Source organism: Artemia sp. Qi Xiang Cuo, chromosome 8 (assembly GCF_049724085.1).
Source record: "Artemia sp. Qi Xiang Cuo chromosome 8, ASM4972408v1, whole genome shotgun sequence".
NCBI lineage: Eukaryota > Metazoa > Arthropoda > Branchiopoda > Anostraca > Artemiidae > Artemia > Artemia sp. Qi Xiang Cuo.
This window is the reverse complement of record NC_142801.1, coordinates 35,887,951-35,903,774: the sequence shown is the minus strand read 5'-3', so window position 1 is coordinate 35,903,774 and position 15,824 is coordinate 35,887,951. Positions and strand designations below refer to the sequence as shown.

Genomic DNA, 15,824 nt, shown 5'->3' with positions numbered 1-15,824 from the left:
TGTAAGAGGAAAAACCAAGACCAGAGGAGTCTTTGAGTTTTTTCATAGGCCAGAGTTTATTTTTTTTAATGACATTTTAATACCATGGGAAAGAACGACTATTGAATGCCTCGCTGTTCACGCTAAGAAGTGAAATCAAGACCAGAGGAATTTTTTAGATTTTTGGTAGGTCAGAGATGCAAAAACGGGACATTTCTTTTATTTTTTCGTTTATTCAACTATAAGGTAAGAAGCTAGATTAAGACTAAATTGAACAGAAGTTGTTCCGTATATGCAGAGGAAAACCTCTACTTTTTGCGTCACTGCATACGCTAAGAGGAGAAACCAGGACCAGAAGAGATTTTTCGTAACCCAGAGTTTATTTTTCTTGGTGAAATTCTAATATCATGGAAAAGAACGACTATTGAATGCCTTGCTGTTTATGCTAAGAGATGAATGGGACACTTATTTATTTTTACGTTTATTCAACTATAAAGTAAGGAGCTACTCTAAGACTAAAAACGAACAGAAGTTGTTCCGTATAAGAGGGAACTAACCTCTACTTACTGCCTACTTACTGAAGCACTTGCTGTTTAAACTAAGAGGTGAAACCAAGAGCACAAGAGTTTTGATGAGATTTTCTATAAGCCAGAGTTTGTTTTTCTTAATGACATTCTAATACCACGTGAAAGAACAGGTATTGAATGCCTTGCTGTTTACGCTAAGAGGTAAAACAAATTCCAGAGGAATTTTTTGAGATTTTCCATAGGTCAGAGAGCCAACAATGGGACCCTTCTTTTATTATTTTTTTTTTATTACAAGTAAGGAGCTACATTGAGACTAAAAACGAATAGATGTTGTTCCGTATATGAGGAGGCAAACCTCTACTTATTGCCTTGCTGCTTACACTAAGTTGTGACACCAAGACCAGAAGAGTTTTCTTTTAGATTTTTAATAGGCCAGAGTTTGTTTTTCTTATGAAATTCTAATAGTATGGAAAAGAACGACTATTGAATACCTCATCTACATAATAGAAGAATATATAGAAGCCCCAGTTGCCCAGATGCTCTTGTGTCTTACCAAGCTCTAATTCAGTTGGCTGAACAAGCATCCAATCATGATAATCAGGACTTAATTCTTCTTGGAGACCTGAATCTATCAGATGTCAAATGGGTTGAGGCCTTGGGTTATCAACGAAGCTCTATTGTCAGCAACCCATTTATTGAATATTTGGGTAGCAATAGCCTATATCAGGTAATAGACCAACCAACCTGGTATAAGAATGACCAGACACCATCCCTACTAGATTTGACAATCACTAACAACCCAGGATTGTTAGTGAACACTGAGTACCTCCCTCCCATGGTGCTAGCAACCACGTTTGCATCTGCCGTGACGTGCTGCTTAGTCAATGAACAAACAACAGTACTAAACGAACTTACACCAACTACAACAAAATCAGGGGGATAATACGGGCAGTAGAATAAGACCAAGTGATTGTCAAGAGAAATATTTAGCCTGGCAAAATTTTAAGAACACTCTACTCCAAGCTGAGAGGACATGCCTCTCAACTCCTGTTCAACCCTGAAGGAAAAAAGATGGAAGATCTGGAGGACATTGCAAATTTGCTGAACAAAACATTTGCATCCAACTTCTCAGTGGAACCCCCTGACGAGCAACCATGCCCTACCCCCAGGGTGGTTGAGCACCCAATGCCAAAAATATACATCACAATGAACGAGATTTAGAAAAGGCTGAGTAAACTAAACCCCAACAAAGGTAAAGGCCCAGACAGTATACATCCCAGTCTCCTTAAAGAACTTGCAGATATATTATCCGAGCCGCTCTATTTGCTAGTTAAGCTGTCTCTTCAGACTATTATCTTACCTGCAGATTAGCGGACAACCATAATTACTCTGATATTAAAGAAAGGATTTAGAACCAAGCCTGAGAACTATCAACCACTTAGTCAGACCTTGGTTGTGGCCAAACTTATCAAAGGGATAGTCAATGATGCAATCATAGCACATATGACCAAGAATGGCCTTCTTTTTGGTGGTCAGCATGGCTTCGGGAAAGGCATGTCTATCATAACAAATATAATACTAGCTTATGAGTCTATAACTGATCTGCTGCAGCAGGGGTTTCCAGTCAACGTGTTCCTACTGGATCAAGCTAAGGCCTTTGATAAAATGTCTTACCATTACCTGATAATCAAGCTGTCAGTATATCAGATAGACAATGATGTTGCCCAGTGGATCCACAGCTTCCTATCTGATAGAATCCAGATTGTTGCAGTATATGATAAAAGAGGTAACCTCATCTACTCTGCACCAGTTCACAATAGCTATTGAAGAGTGAACTCCTATAATTGGATTACTTTTTCAAGTTTAAAGGATTAAATTTGATTTTATTTTGGACTTTGCCATTGCGTAATTTGATGCAAGTGTAGACTTCTACATGCGGATTATAGCATTCGTTATGGCTGTCACTCAAGCAAAATTTGATGATGGCATGAAATGGCTTCAGGCATTGCTGGATAAAACATTAGCAGAGCAGAAAAGTTTTTCTGCCTCAATAATTGCTCTTCAAGATAAAGTTAGGCAAATAAGCTGAAAATGCAAATCTACAAGAGGAATCTAAAAAGCTTCGAAATGATCTAGAGCAAGAAAAATTGCGGAATAACGATTTGGAGAGTAAGCTTTTGGACATCTAAATGAGAGAAAGAAAGTTGAATTTGATTGTTCATGGTGTGCCTGCTGAAAAACATAATCACTCAGTGACTGGCAACATAAAGTCTCTTCTTTCTGACAAATTTCAAGTTACTGATGACATTTCTCTTATCAAGTGTTATCGCCTGATGAGAAATAGCAGTTCAAACATCACTAGTAGGAAAACTAGTGTTCGACCGGCCCCTGTTTTTATATCGCTAGACACAGATCATAGCATTCAGGCGATTCTCAGTGAGGTGAATAAGTTGAAGGGTAGTGGAATTCGCATTTGTAGTGATCTCCCACAAAAGCTAAATTTTCTACGGAATGAGCTATTGTCCAAGGGAAAGGACATGCGTGATTCGGGTTCGGTTCATCTTACACATATTAAACAAAAAGGGAGCTAATTATGGCTCGAGTGTAAAAAGTCTCTGTCTTCCCAGTGGGTTAAGATTGACTAGTTACGGTGATTAATAATGATATTCGTTGGGTGAGATTATTTTTTTTACTTTATGTAATGTTTCTCTTTTCATAGGATCTATTATTTTTTTTTCTTGCAAGGTTGTTTTGTCCCTCTGTAGCTTATTATAAGTTTATTTTCTGTCTTTTTTGTGTGTTTCTATTTATATGAAGTAATTGAGCACAATAATTTTTTCTATATCTGCATTTCATCTTACAATGAATAAGTCCCATTTCTTTCTCTTGTTTCTAGTTATTTTCAAGCAGTTTCTTTTTCTTTCATCATTATTTTCGAGTTCTCGCTGGTTCAGTTGTTTTTGGTATATTAAGACTCAGACGGTGTGCATTTTGCGAAAGTTTCTGCTAGTCCTGATCATAATTCTGATTATTTACATTGGATGATAATTGTATTGGGGATAGGCTGAGATACCTAGAGTCTAACCCTTTTGATTTTTCCATTTCCAGGGCCATGATAAATTTGTTGGAAATGAGATAAATGATGGTGGGCTAATTAATTTTCCAAAATGTAAATATGAATTACCTTCCGAAGTTTCTGATCTTCCCAGTACTGGTATTATGAGAACAGGATTTTTAAATTGTAGAGGTTTTTTTAGTTCACAGGATGATCTTGTTGATGTAGTTCATAAACTATCTTCTCATGTCATTGGATTCTGTGAGACTTTTCTTACAGACCCAACTCCACATGTTGCTTTTCCTGGCTATCAATTTACTTTCAATTCGACGCCTTGCAAATCTAGAAGGTTCTCATGAGGAAATGCTTTTTGAAGTAATGGTGACTGAAATTAGTCTTGTAAAAAAAGATATAGTTTTTTGCATAGTATACCAACCTCCTTCTTCTCCAGTCAAGTCTTTTCTCTCTAAACCCCGTGATTTTTTGCATGAACCTCATTTTCACAACAAAGATCTTATCCTTTCCAGAGATTTCAATATTGACCTTCTAGAAGCTTCAAATGAATCTTCTGTCAATTTATTGTCTTCTTGCTTTTCTGCATATCTGCTTCCTACTTGCCTGATTCCTACAAGAATTTCACCTAGTTCTGCTTCTCTCATTGATAAAATTTTTAAATCTTTACCAATTAAAGCAAATTTTGCTGTTTTAAGTAATATATCGGATCATTTCCTGCTGGTTTCAGATTTTTCTTTTACTTATAAAATACCGCAGATAAGTAAGGAACGTCAAGTACGGTTAATAAATAAAATAACATTAAAGTACCTGAATGAAAGCCTTGGTCTGTTGGATTGGCAGGATGTAATATCCACAGAGGATACAGATATGGCAACTGATACTTTCCTAAGAAATTTCAATTGCTGCCTTGATTCTAGTTGCCCATTTGTTACAAAGAAAATTTGCAGAGAAAAATTTCCTATAAGGCTGTGGATAACGTCTGGAATTTTGATATCAGTTAAGAAAAAAATCAGTTATTTAAAAAGCAGTTAAAGAATCCAACTGATTATAATATTAAAAATTTTAAATTGTCAAAAATAAATTAACTGCACTGATACAATTGTCAAAACACAGAAATTATAAAGAGTCTTTCAAAGAAGCTCAAAATTCTTCTCGCCTGGTCTTTAATTAATTCTATTATAAAAAAAACAAAGTAATTCTAAGTTTCCTGAAGTTATTAGTTTAGAAGATGGATTGAGTACTAACAAATTGGAGAAAGTGGCTGATATTTTGAATACTTATTTCGCTAGTATAGGAGATAAAATTGTTTCATCAGTAATGAACCAGTTTGATTCACATAGTAATAAACATTTTTCTTCATACCTTCCATCTCCTCAAAGTAATTATATTTTTCTTGGGCCTATTTCTCAGTCTGAAATAACAAAAATAGTGTGTGATCTAAATCCAGGTAATTCAGCTAGAATTAACGGGTCTAGTTCTATAATTGTTAAAGAAATATTGTCTGCAATAATTTTACCATTACAGCATATAATTAATCTTTCTTTTAAAACTGGAGTTTTCCTGTCTGCTTTTAAAGAAGCAAGGATAATTCCAATTCACAAAGGTGACTCACCTGAAAACCCATCAAATTACCGTCCTATTTCTATTTTGTCAGCATTTTCTAAAATATTTGAGAAGGCAATTATAAGAGGTTCTATGACTTTCATAAATTGTCTAATTTTTTCACAAATTCCCAGTTTGGTTTTAGGTCTGGACACAATACTGAACATGCTATCATTGCTCTCATCCAATATATTCATGAATGCTTAGATAGAGGCGAAATTCCAGCAACAATATATTTAGAATCTAAAAAAGCCTTTGATACAATATCCCATTGTATTTTTTTTCATAAATTGGATAATTGTGGTGTGCACAGACTGGCATTGGATCTAGTTAAATCTTATCTTGATAAGAGAAAGCAACAAATAGATGGAGGTAATTTACTCTTGTCGCCTGTTCCTTGGTCCTTGATGGTTGGGGTACCTCAGGGCTCTGTCCTAGGTCCTCTGCTTTTTCTAATTTATATAAATGATCTTCACTGTGCTTTGGCAATCCCGTGTCTCAGCACACATTTTGCTGATGATATGGCAGTTTCAATTTCTGAGAGGAATGACAAGGAGTTGGAGGCAAAACTTGATACTGCATTTTCTAATGTTCTTGATTGGTGTTCTTCAAATTTTATTGCTTTGAATTTATCAAAAACTAATTTCATAATTTACAGCAGAAAGTCAAATATATGCCCTCATATTACCCGAGTTACTTCTTCAAAGTATCTATTATCAATATCTTGGGTGAAAATGATAAAGTACCTTGGACTTGTGATTGATGAAAGCTTATCTTTTAAAACACACATTCAAAATATACGCTTAACGATTTCAAGGTATGTTGGTTTAATACGGAGGTTGAAGCATTATTTGCCCTACTCTGCTTTACAAAGCATTTATTTTGCTCTGATTCAGTCTAATATTAATTATTGTTCTCTAGTATATTTATCTACATTTAAAAGCCATATTAACATGCAACAAAAAAAAAGAGTATCTACATTGACAAGCATAGTACTGAGAGATCTAAATTCACTCTGTTCATGTCAATAGCCTGGTGCTGGGATGCTCAGAAGGATCTTATTGATAAGTTTTCTTCTATCTGATTAATAAAAAGGAATCTTAAATTTCATTTAGTTCAGGATTACTTTTAATTAAGTGTCTTTTTAATAAGACAATGTTATTTGTTTGGTTTGTTGTTCTGAGTGATTGTGGGCCTCTTGGTTATCTTCTAGTATTAATTTATATTTAATAATATTGATTTATTTATGGATCCTGGGCTAGCTGCTACTTTCATATTATTGTATCTTTGCCATCGTGTTTATCTTTGTATTGTAGTGTAATTTGTAATTGTATCTTTGTCTAGGCCTAGTTTTTCGAGCTTGTCTCTCCATGGGCCTATGTCAAATATATACATGTATATGTGAATAATAAAACGATTGAACTTGAACTTGACCAAAGTAGGCCCAACATTGTTTAACCTCCTTGTAAATGATGCTCCTGATGTTGTCAAGAATGGTTTGGAACTGTATGCAGACGATTCCAAACTCTTTGGTCCAGCAGCCTCAGCAGAAAATTGCTCTTCTCTGCAAGAAGATCTCCACAACCTCTGTCTGTGGGCAACCACCTGGATCCTCAAGTTATACCCATGCAAATGCAAAGTCCTGTATCTTGGTCCAAACAACCCCTGCCATAGTTATCACATAGTTGACTCTGCAGGTGCTGATATGCCCATTCAGAGTGCCAAGGAAGAGAATGATCTTGGGGTAGTCATTGACAATAAGTTTAAATTCAATAGTCACAGTTGGAACCAAGCTGCTAAGGCAAACAATGTCCTTAGTTTAATCAAGCATTCAGTGACAAGTTGCCAACTGAGAGTTATCAAGAAGCTTTACACAGCCTTTATTCATCCCATCTTGAGTTTGGCATGTTGGTTGCCAACCTGCACTTTATGTGTGACATGGAGATACTTGAGAAGGTCCAGTGTAGAGCAACCAAGCTCCCTTTTGCCAAACAACAAATCTCCTATGAGCAATGACTGAATTTATTGCATCTGTATGTGGCTGTTCTTGCCACAGAAATTTTCCTATTTAAGTCTTTAACTGCTCTAACCAACCAGAAAGAAGATCTCTGTCTAGTTGATGCTGTTTGTTTCTGGATTTTTGCAGAATGACCCCTAGTATAGACATTAGTCTGACTACAGAAGAATTTGTCAAGCTTGGTTCTGTCTAGATCCTTTCTTGATTTGAAAATATGAATCAGGTCCCCTCCTTTACTTCTATAGTTTAGGCTTGGCAGCTTCATTTGTTTCAGGTGTTCTTCATATGTCATTTCTTTTAGTCAAGGGAGTTGTTTGGTGGCATGTCTCTGCACCTTTTTGATAGCATTGCCAATGTATGAGGGGCCCCAGACTATGTTTCCATACTCAATGGTTGGTCGCACAAGGGCTTTGTAGAGTATGGTGAAGGTTTTAGTGTATAAATGCCTGAAAGACCACCTGATTAGACTAACCAGCCTGCTTGCCTTATTTGTAATGAGATCTGTGTTTTGGTGGAATTTTAGCCCTGAGTCTATAAACATCCCCAAGTCTCTTTCACAATCAGTGTGCGATATGACTGAGACAGTGTTTGTTTTTGCTAATGTAAGGGTGTCATTGATGTTTTTTGGCTTGGTCCAATCCATAATGTCTTGCACTTTTTAGCATTGAAGCTTAATCCTAGGCTCTCAAGATTCCTATTCAACATTTTAACATTACTCTGCATAATGGTTACATCTTCTTGTTTTGCCACTGGCCTTAAAAGCCTTGTGTCATCTGCAAAGAGCTTGATGTGGCTGGTGATAACCTCAGTTATGCTATTAATGTGGAGGATTAAGAGTAGTGCCCTAGTATGTTCCCCTGGATGATGCCACTTGGTACACTAGCTTTTGATGACAATGTGTCTTCCACTTTAACAATCTGGCTATGGTCAAGTAGAAAGGAAGATATCCACAAAATCATCGTGAAAGCAGGGTGCTATGTGGGACTTTGTCAAAAGCCTTTTCTACATCAATCAGAACCACCAGAATACTCAGGCGACTTTCCAGGGATGTTGTCCACTCGTTTACAACTTCCAGGACTTGGTTTGTGCAGTTGCTTCTTTACATGAAGCCAAACTATTCTGCACTAATCAGTTGATTTTCAGATACAAAATTCATAATCTTGTCACAGACTAATTTTTCCATAATCTTGGAGAGCTGGGAAGTTAGGCTTATTGGCCTGTAGTTGAATGCACTGCATTTGTCCCTCTTCTTATGTATGGTAAAGGTAAAGGATGCGGCACTAGACCCTTAAGGTCCAAACCGGCGGTGCTGATCTCCGTTTCGTGGCCCTTCAGCCAGGAAGTGCAATGGGGGGCTGGGGGCCAGCCAACCTATGCTTTCGCAAACCCTTCCTGTTTTACCCTCCCCAGATTTCTCCAGGTACCCATTTAGAGCTGGGTTGACTCTGGCTAAGCTTACAGGGTCACGCCACTGACCCGCGTCCCAAACTAAGAAACTGACCACACCAGGGATCGAACCCGAATTCTCGGATTCTCAGCCCAGCGCGCGTCCACTTAGCCAGAACGGCTTTTTAAGCCAGAACGGCTTTCTTATGTATGGGCACAAAATTAACTTGTTTCCATTTAGATAGGACTATACCATACTGTAGGGAAGTATCAAACAGGTGAGTAAGTGGCTCTGCAAGCACATCACATTCACCTTCTACAAGCACATTCCTCAGCAGCAATCTTCAGCCACCTGGCTGCTATACTATTGGGTCTGGGTGATTTGTTGGGATCTATTTTCCTGAGTAGTTTGAGCAGATCACCTTGCCCAACCTTGGTTTCCATCATCTGGGGTCAATTTGTTGGACTTACAGGGCTGTCAGTAATAGTGCTGGCTTCTAGGGATTTGGTAGTGTATACTGAGCTGAAGAACTGGCTCAGTACTTCTGCTTTTTCAGTGGGGGTGGTGGCTTTATTGCTGTTTTCTTGCTTCGGGACAGGTATTCCAGTTCTACTAGTGAGCTTTTTGTTGATACATTTCCAAAAAATTTTTAGGCTGGCTTTTGCCTTGCCAGCAACATACTGTTCCTGCTCCTTTTCAACTTTTCTGGATTCACTGCAGACTTTATTGCTAGCTTTTTGGTATGCTTTTTCATTCTCCTTGCTCTGGAATTTTCTTAATTTCTTAAACTTCCTTTGTTTAATGTTAATCAGTCACTTCATATTAGGGTCTAATTTTGGGGACTGTTTTCTCACTAGTGACTGAGCAGCAAGCAGCTGCTGTTTTGATGATGTCAGTGACTAGTTGTAGCTGATTGTTTACATCATCTTCCCAGTGCATTCCCTCAAGCCTCATGCATTCCCAGTCTACACTTTGCATCCTGCTCTTGTACTTAGCTGCATATAACCTGGTTATGGTTTTCTTTGTATATTTATTTGGCTTTGCAGAGTTTAGTCTAATCTCTGCTGATATGCTGCAGTGGTTACTTCTCCCCAGGGGTGCTGTGACTTCTATTTCAATAATTGTCTCAGACTGGTTGGTTAGGAATAAATCAAGAATATTTTCCTTTTGGCCATCTCTGGAATGTGTTGGCTGTTGGATTAATTGGGACAGGTGGCACTCATTTAGCACATCTTTAAAGAGATGGGTGTCCATGTCTGCAGCAGTCCAAAATAGGGATAAAATATTATCATTTACTATTATATAAAAAGCAGCATAAAGTCTAACAAAAGTCAATATCATGCTTTCTCTCATTATGTAGTGATAAAATGTCATATAAATGACATTTTGTATCTTGTTCTGTTTTAGAGCAAACATAAATTAAGTCATACAGATGACTTTTTATAGCCTATGTCATTCTCCCACAGAGCAAACATAAATAAAGTCACACAGACAACTTCTTATAGCCTACCTCATTCTGTCATAGAGCAAACATAAATATGGTCATACAGATGATGTTTTATACCTTTTTCTATCATGGCTGAATCAACTAAATGCAGAGCCTGATTAGAATATTTTTGAGGGGTCCTTTTTACATATTAAATATTTTTGTAAAATTCAAATTTTGCATGTAGATATACGTTTTGAAAATTTAATATTCAAATTAATGATAATGTTAAAACATTCCCTTTCTAATATTGGATGGCAAAATTTCATAAGAATCCCCCTAAACCATGCTTTTTTGCTGGTGCATTCAGGTGCCCAACCAGAATTGTGGTGACTGGTCTATCTTTTATTTTAGGGGAAATTAGAAATAAATGTAAAGCATGTTGCTCTAGAATTAAAATAACAATCTAATTTCAATCCATATTGGAGTGTTAACAATTCACTACAAGTAAGACTCTCTGACTGTAGTTTCAGCTAAAAGAATAGACTCATTTGATTTTACTACATTACATATAAATCTACCACTTAATTTAGCATTTGGAAACTTAAAACAATTATTAAGAAATCTTTCCTTTTGTCTAATTTGTTTTTTTTTAATAAATGCTTATAATAAAAAAGCTAGATTGATCAATTTCTTTAATAGTGCTACTATTTTGAGATGATACAGCTTGGACATGGTATATGATTGACTGGAATTTGTTTTATTCAATACTTTTTAATTTGTTTTATTCATTATATAAGCAAATTATAGGAATTCCTATGGGGGGGGGGGGGGTAATGCCAGTCCATTTATATTGGACTTATTTTTAAGCAAACTAAAATATGAGTATACAATAACAAAAAATAACCCAAACAACATAAATTACTATTTTTCAAATAATAAAAGATATTTGGATGATCTTGGTGATACATTGTATTATTCCCTTTGTTCAAAAATCCCAATATTCCATTGATAAATTCCAATATTCCTAAGCAATCATCTCACATCAGGACACCTCAGAGGAATAAACAATTTGGTAGAACTTTACCTAAACACTTGCCAATATGGGTGTGTGCATTAAATTCCTTACCCTGACAAGTGGTGTGCCTGCCTTAAGAAATTTATGGCATTGCCTATTCTATTCTAAAAGTAAATATTGGTTTTCCAATACATGTATACAATTTAGTTCCCTGCCCTCAGAAATGGGGAAGGATGGGTCTCTGAACCTTCCTCTTGAGGCAGATCACATTTATTTTCAATTCTGAGTATTTTCAGTTTTCCCTGCAAAATTCTGCATCAATTCTGCAATTTTACTGCATCAAGTAGCCTATGTTCACTTTATTTTTAAGTCAATACCCTAATATAAACTGCCAAAAATTTACCAGAAAGTCATCTCTAGGCCTATGACTTCTATTTATGTTTGCTCCTTAAGAGAATGAGGTAAAAACAATCATCAATATAACTTTCTTTATGTTTACTCTATAACAGAATAAGGTAGCCTATAAAATCCTCTGTTTGACTTTTCTTCTCTAATTAGAGAAAACATTATTGTCTCAGGTTAGACTTCATACTGCTTTCTTTATAGTAGCCTAGTAATTGAGAATATTCTATTTTTCAGATATAGGCTAAAGAAAAATATTTTATAACATCAAATGTAGGTGACCTTTAATTCTGCATGAAGATTCCACCAATGAAGGAATCACTAAGCATATAGTAACACAAAAGTAGTACTATTAAACTTATGAACTTGAGAACTTATGATTTTAATCAGCTCTCCAACCAGGTTATTTAACCAACTGTTTTTTACTGAGCAAGTCCTTACCATTCTTTAGCTAGCAGTTTATAGGCCTTTCTGATCTCTTGTAGTGTTGCTCCACGTTTGACCCCTAAAGTGCCATAAGGGTCAAAATGTGAAAATGCACTTTCAAAACAAAAACTAATTAGCAAAACCAGCAGGATTTTCCTCTTCATGTTCTAAAATTCCTTCAAAGCAATGTACATATATTTTTAAGAATTATAATGTACTTCTTCCCAAAAGGAATGTCAGTTCTGAAGCCGAAATTTAGGAAGGGTAACTACCTTCCGAGAAGTTATGATGTTGGTAGACTCCAGGATAAGAATTTGAGAAAAACTTTCCAGGAACAGTTGAAAACTAAACTGGAGAGTTTAAAATACGACATTGTAGAAGATGGATGGAATAATTTTAGGAAAACAATTTGTAAAGTTGCTGATGTTGTCTTAAAGAAAAAGTTAAGAAAGCAGCTAGGAATGCTACTGAAAAAGCTTTAGGTTTAGCACAGAGGAGAAGGGGATTATACAAGGATTATCTGAGTAATACATAATATAAAAACAAGAGGAATGTAAATAAAGTCGAGGAAGCATTAAAATATGACCCAAGGAGGTGTTAAATAGAGGTCATGGATAATTTTCCGAAGGTCGGGAAGATGCACTAAGACGGCATAATAGTAAAATATTGAACTGGTATGCTAATAAATTGAGAGGCTGTAATAATAGTTAAATAATGTACTAGCATGTTAATAAATTGAGGGAGAGTAATCAATCCAGGCTTGTCCCAGATAAAGAAAGGAACAGGGCCAAAATTAATGATTAGGAAAGAGTTAAAGAGAGATGGACAGAAGCTTTTGAGAATGTGCTAAGCCGAGATAGAGTTGCAGGAAAAAATATAGAGGAAAATCAAAATTTTAATACCTTGGATATGCAGTAAGATTTGTTTTGCGAGGGAGATTTAGTGACAGTTTTGAAAGGATTAAAAAATAATAAGGCCCCAGGTGCTGATTGTGTGGTAAATGAGTTTCTTAAATATGGTGGCTGTGAGGTTAGAAATAAGGTACTGAAGATTTTGAATAAGAATTTTGAAAACGGTGAAGTACCTAGCAACTTTAGGAAAACCACTATAGAAAGGTAAGAAAGGTAGTGAAAGTGAGTTTGCTATTTATCGAGGCATTAGCCTGGTCTCTGCAGGTAACAAATTTGTGAGTAATATGAGACTTTTTAGACAAAAAGATGGTATAGACAAAGTTATAAGAGAAGAACAGTGCGGTTTTAGAAAGGGTAGAGGATGCGTCAACCAACTTTTCAATCTTATGTTAATAATTGAGAAATGTCTCTCTGTGTGTGTCGTCTCTGTTTGTGTGTCATCTCTGTGTGTGTGTCTTCTCTGTGTGTGTGTCGTCTCTGTGTGTTATCAAACATATAGCTATCAAATATTTTTGGTCCTCAGTTTTATAGATTATGAGCAAGTGTTTGATTCTATTGATAGAAGAGCTTTAGCGAAGGTCCTATTCGTGCATGGTATACCAGAGAAATATGCTAAAGTGATTAATACTATGTACGAGAATAATGCTGCTGCAGTTAAGGTAGGAAATGGGGTTAGCAGCTGGTTTCTTTTTAAATCAGGAGTTAAGCAGGGCTGTGTTCTTCTATACCCCTTTATATGGATCATTGAATGGACTTTGTCTTAAGGAACACAGGAAAAGCAATGGGAGAGCATGGAATCAAGTAGGGAGGAAAACATTTCCTGGATTTAAATTATGCTGATGATTTAAGCATCCTCGATGAAAGTGTGAGCAAAATCAATGAACTTTTAGAGGTTTTGCGAGTTCAGGATGCTAGAATAGATTTAAAAATTAATGTTAAGATGAAAATGTTAAGATTAATGTTAAGATGAATGTTATGGTGAGTGAAGATGAAAAGGTGATGTAAGGCAACAAAGAGATTTATCAGGTGGACAGCTTAACTTTCCTTAGTAGTAAAGAAGTTATCAGTAAAGAAGGTGAGAGCATTGATGATGTTAAAAGTAGAACAGCCAAGGCTCAGGGTGTTTTTTAAGAGCTAAAAAAAAGTTTGGAAGAATAGGAAGATAAGTCTGCAAACCAAGATTAGAATATTGGAAGCTACAGTTATGAGAGTGGTTAAATATAGTTCTGAAGCATGGGCGCTCCTGAAAGCCAATGAAGATTTGCTAGTTGTTTCCTACAGGAATTGCCTACGGGTTTGTTATGGGTTCTCGGTTGACTGACCGCATTTAAACAGTTGGCTGTGCGAAAAGTGTGGTTCAGTCCCCCTTTCGTCAATTAAACGGAGCAGAATTTTCTTTTTAAAATTCAGGAAAGGCTAGTCCCTAAAAATTTTCTAGCACACCTAATAGGAAAATGGAAAAAATCCCCTAAAATTAAATTTCACTTGGTCAATTTGGAATCTCAGCGAGTTTTTTGGGGTGCAACCAGATTTGACTGAAAACATTTTCCATGCAATTTCATTTTCTTTTCAATCAAACTTAACAGCCGAACCACAAATTCTCAATATGTTTCAACTACAACTAATCCTCGGTGAGAAGTTGCGATTAGACCCTTTGTCTTTGAGACAGTCAGCTGAAGTTATGGCTCAGAAAATGATTCTTAAGGTAACGAATCCTCCTAAACGAACAATGCGTGATCACTTATTTTTTTTAAGTAATCTTGGTTATGATGGTGATTTTGTTTTGATGTTAGGAGAAAATAGCTAGAAATAAAGATTGTTATCAGTAAAATATAAATTGTGTTCTTGTCTTTAGAAGACACTGAGACTGTTAGGCTAATCCTGTTTGTGGTATTTTCTACTCGGTTTGAGTTTGACTTGGTTATTTATTCTAATTTCTGTTCGTTTGGAGTTTTCCTTATTTATTGATGATGATTCATAGTAGTTTTACTCTTGAGACAATACTTGACTTTATATCTACTCATCTATTGCTTAATGTAGCTTTTTGCTTTTATTTGGAAAAAAATCTTATGTGGAAAAGGTTTTTTATGTAATTAAAAAAAGTTATCTGAAAATTCAATATAACGACGTTCAAATCTTTCGAGTAAATACAGCAAAATTATCAACGGAAAAGAACGACTATTGAATGCCTAGCTGTTCGCTAAGAAGTAAAACCAAGACTAGATGATTTTTTGAGATTTTTCACAGGTCAGAGATGCAACAATGGGACGCTTCTATCATTTTTACGTTTATTCAACTATAAGTAAGGAGCTATATTGAAACTAAAGACGAACAGAAGTTGTTCCGTAAACGAAGGAGCAAACCTTTACTTATTGACTCGCTGTTTACACTAAGAGGTGAAACCAAGACCAGAAGAGTTTATTGATATTTTTCATTGCCCCAAGTTTGTTTTTCTTAATGACCTTCTAATCATAGGCAGCGCGCTAGCGCTGCCTAAGTAAAGAACGATGTGGACACAATGTGTGTTTTTTTTTTCTCCATACCCGGGCACTTCGTATCGAAGGAGTTGTCGTAGAAACTTCGAAAAGGACTCATTCGATTGGAAATTGGAGTGGCTAGCGCCTTTTTTAATAGTCGACAGTGATTGGAGAGTAACTAGCCCCCCCACGCCAATCAATCCCCCAAACACATCCAATCAAAATCTTGAGACAGCCATTTTGTTCAGCGTAGTTAATTTCCATACAAAAAATATTTTTTTGTGGAGGATATTCCCCCAAAACCCTCAGGGCAAGGGTTTTAAGCTATGCCTTGAAGGCATATAAGAATGATGTTGGCACAATATGATATTTATTATTTTTTCCTTTAGAGCAGGGCACTTCATATGGAAGGGGTCGTCGTAGAAACTTCAAAAGGGGCTAATTCGATTGGAAATTGAGAGTTCTAGTGCCCTTTTTCATAGTCGAAAGTGATTGGAGGGCAACCCGGCCCCCCCCCCCCACGCCCATCATTCCCCTAAACACATCCAATCAAAATTTTGAGATAGCCATTTTGTTCAGCGT

At 36.2% G+C, this 15,824-nt stretch overlaps 1 protein-coding gene across 1 annotated transcript in view; it reads right to left on the bottom strand.

Moving 5' to 3' along the window:
* l(3)80Fg (dnaJ homolog subfamily C member 16 l(3)80Fg) overlaps positions 1-12,032 on the bottom strand; it is a 125,756-nt gene extending 113,724 nt beyond the window's left edge. Inside the window, exon 1 of the mRNA XM_089093398.1 lies at positions 11,870-12,032. Coding sequence (XP_088949524.1) covers positions 11,870-12,018 — 149 coding nt within the window. The 5' untranslated portion in view covers positions 12,019-12,032. The remainder of the gene's footprint in view (positions 1-11,869) is intronic.
* Between the last annotated feature and the right edge of the window lie 3,792 nt (positions 12,033-15,824).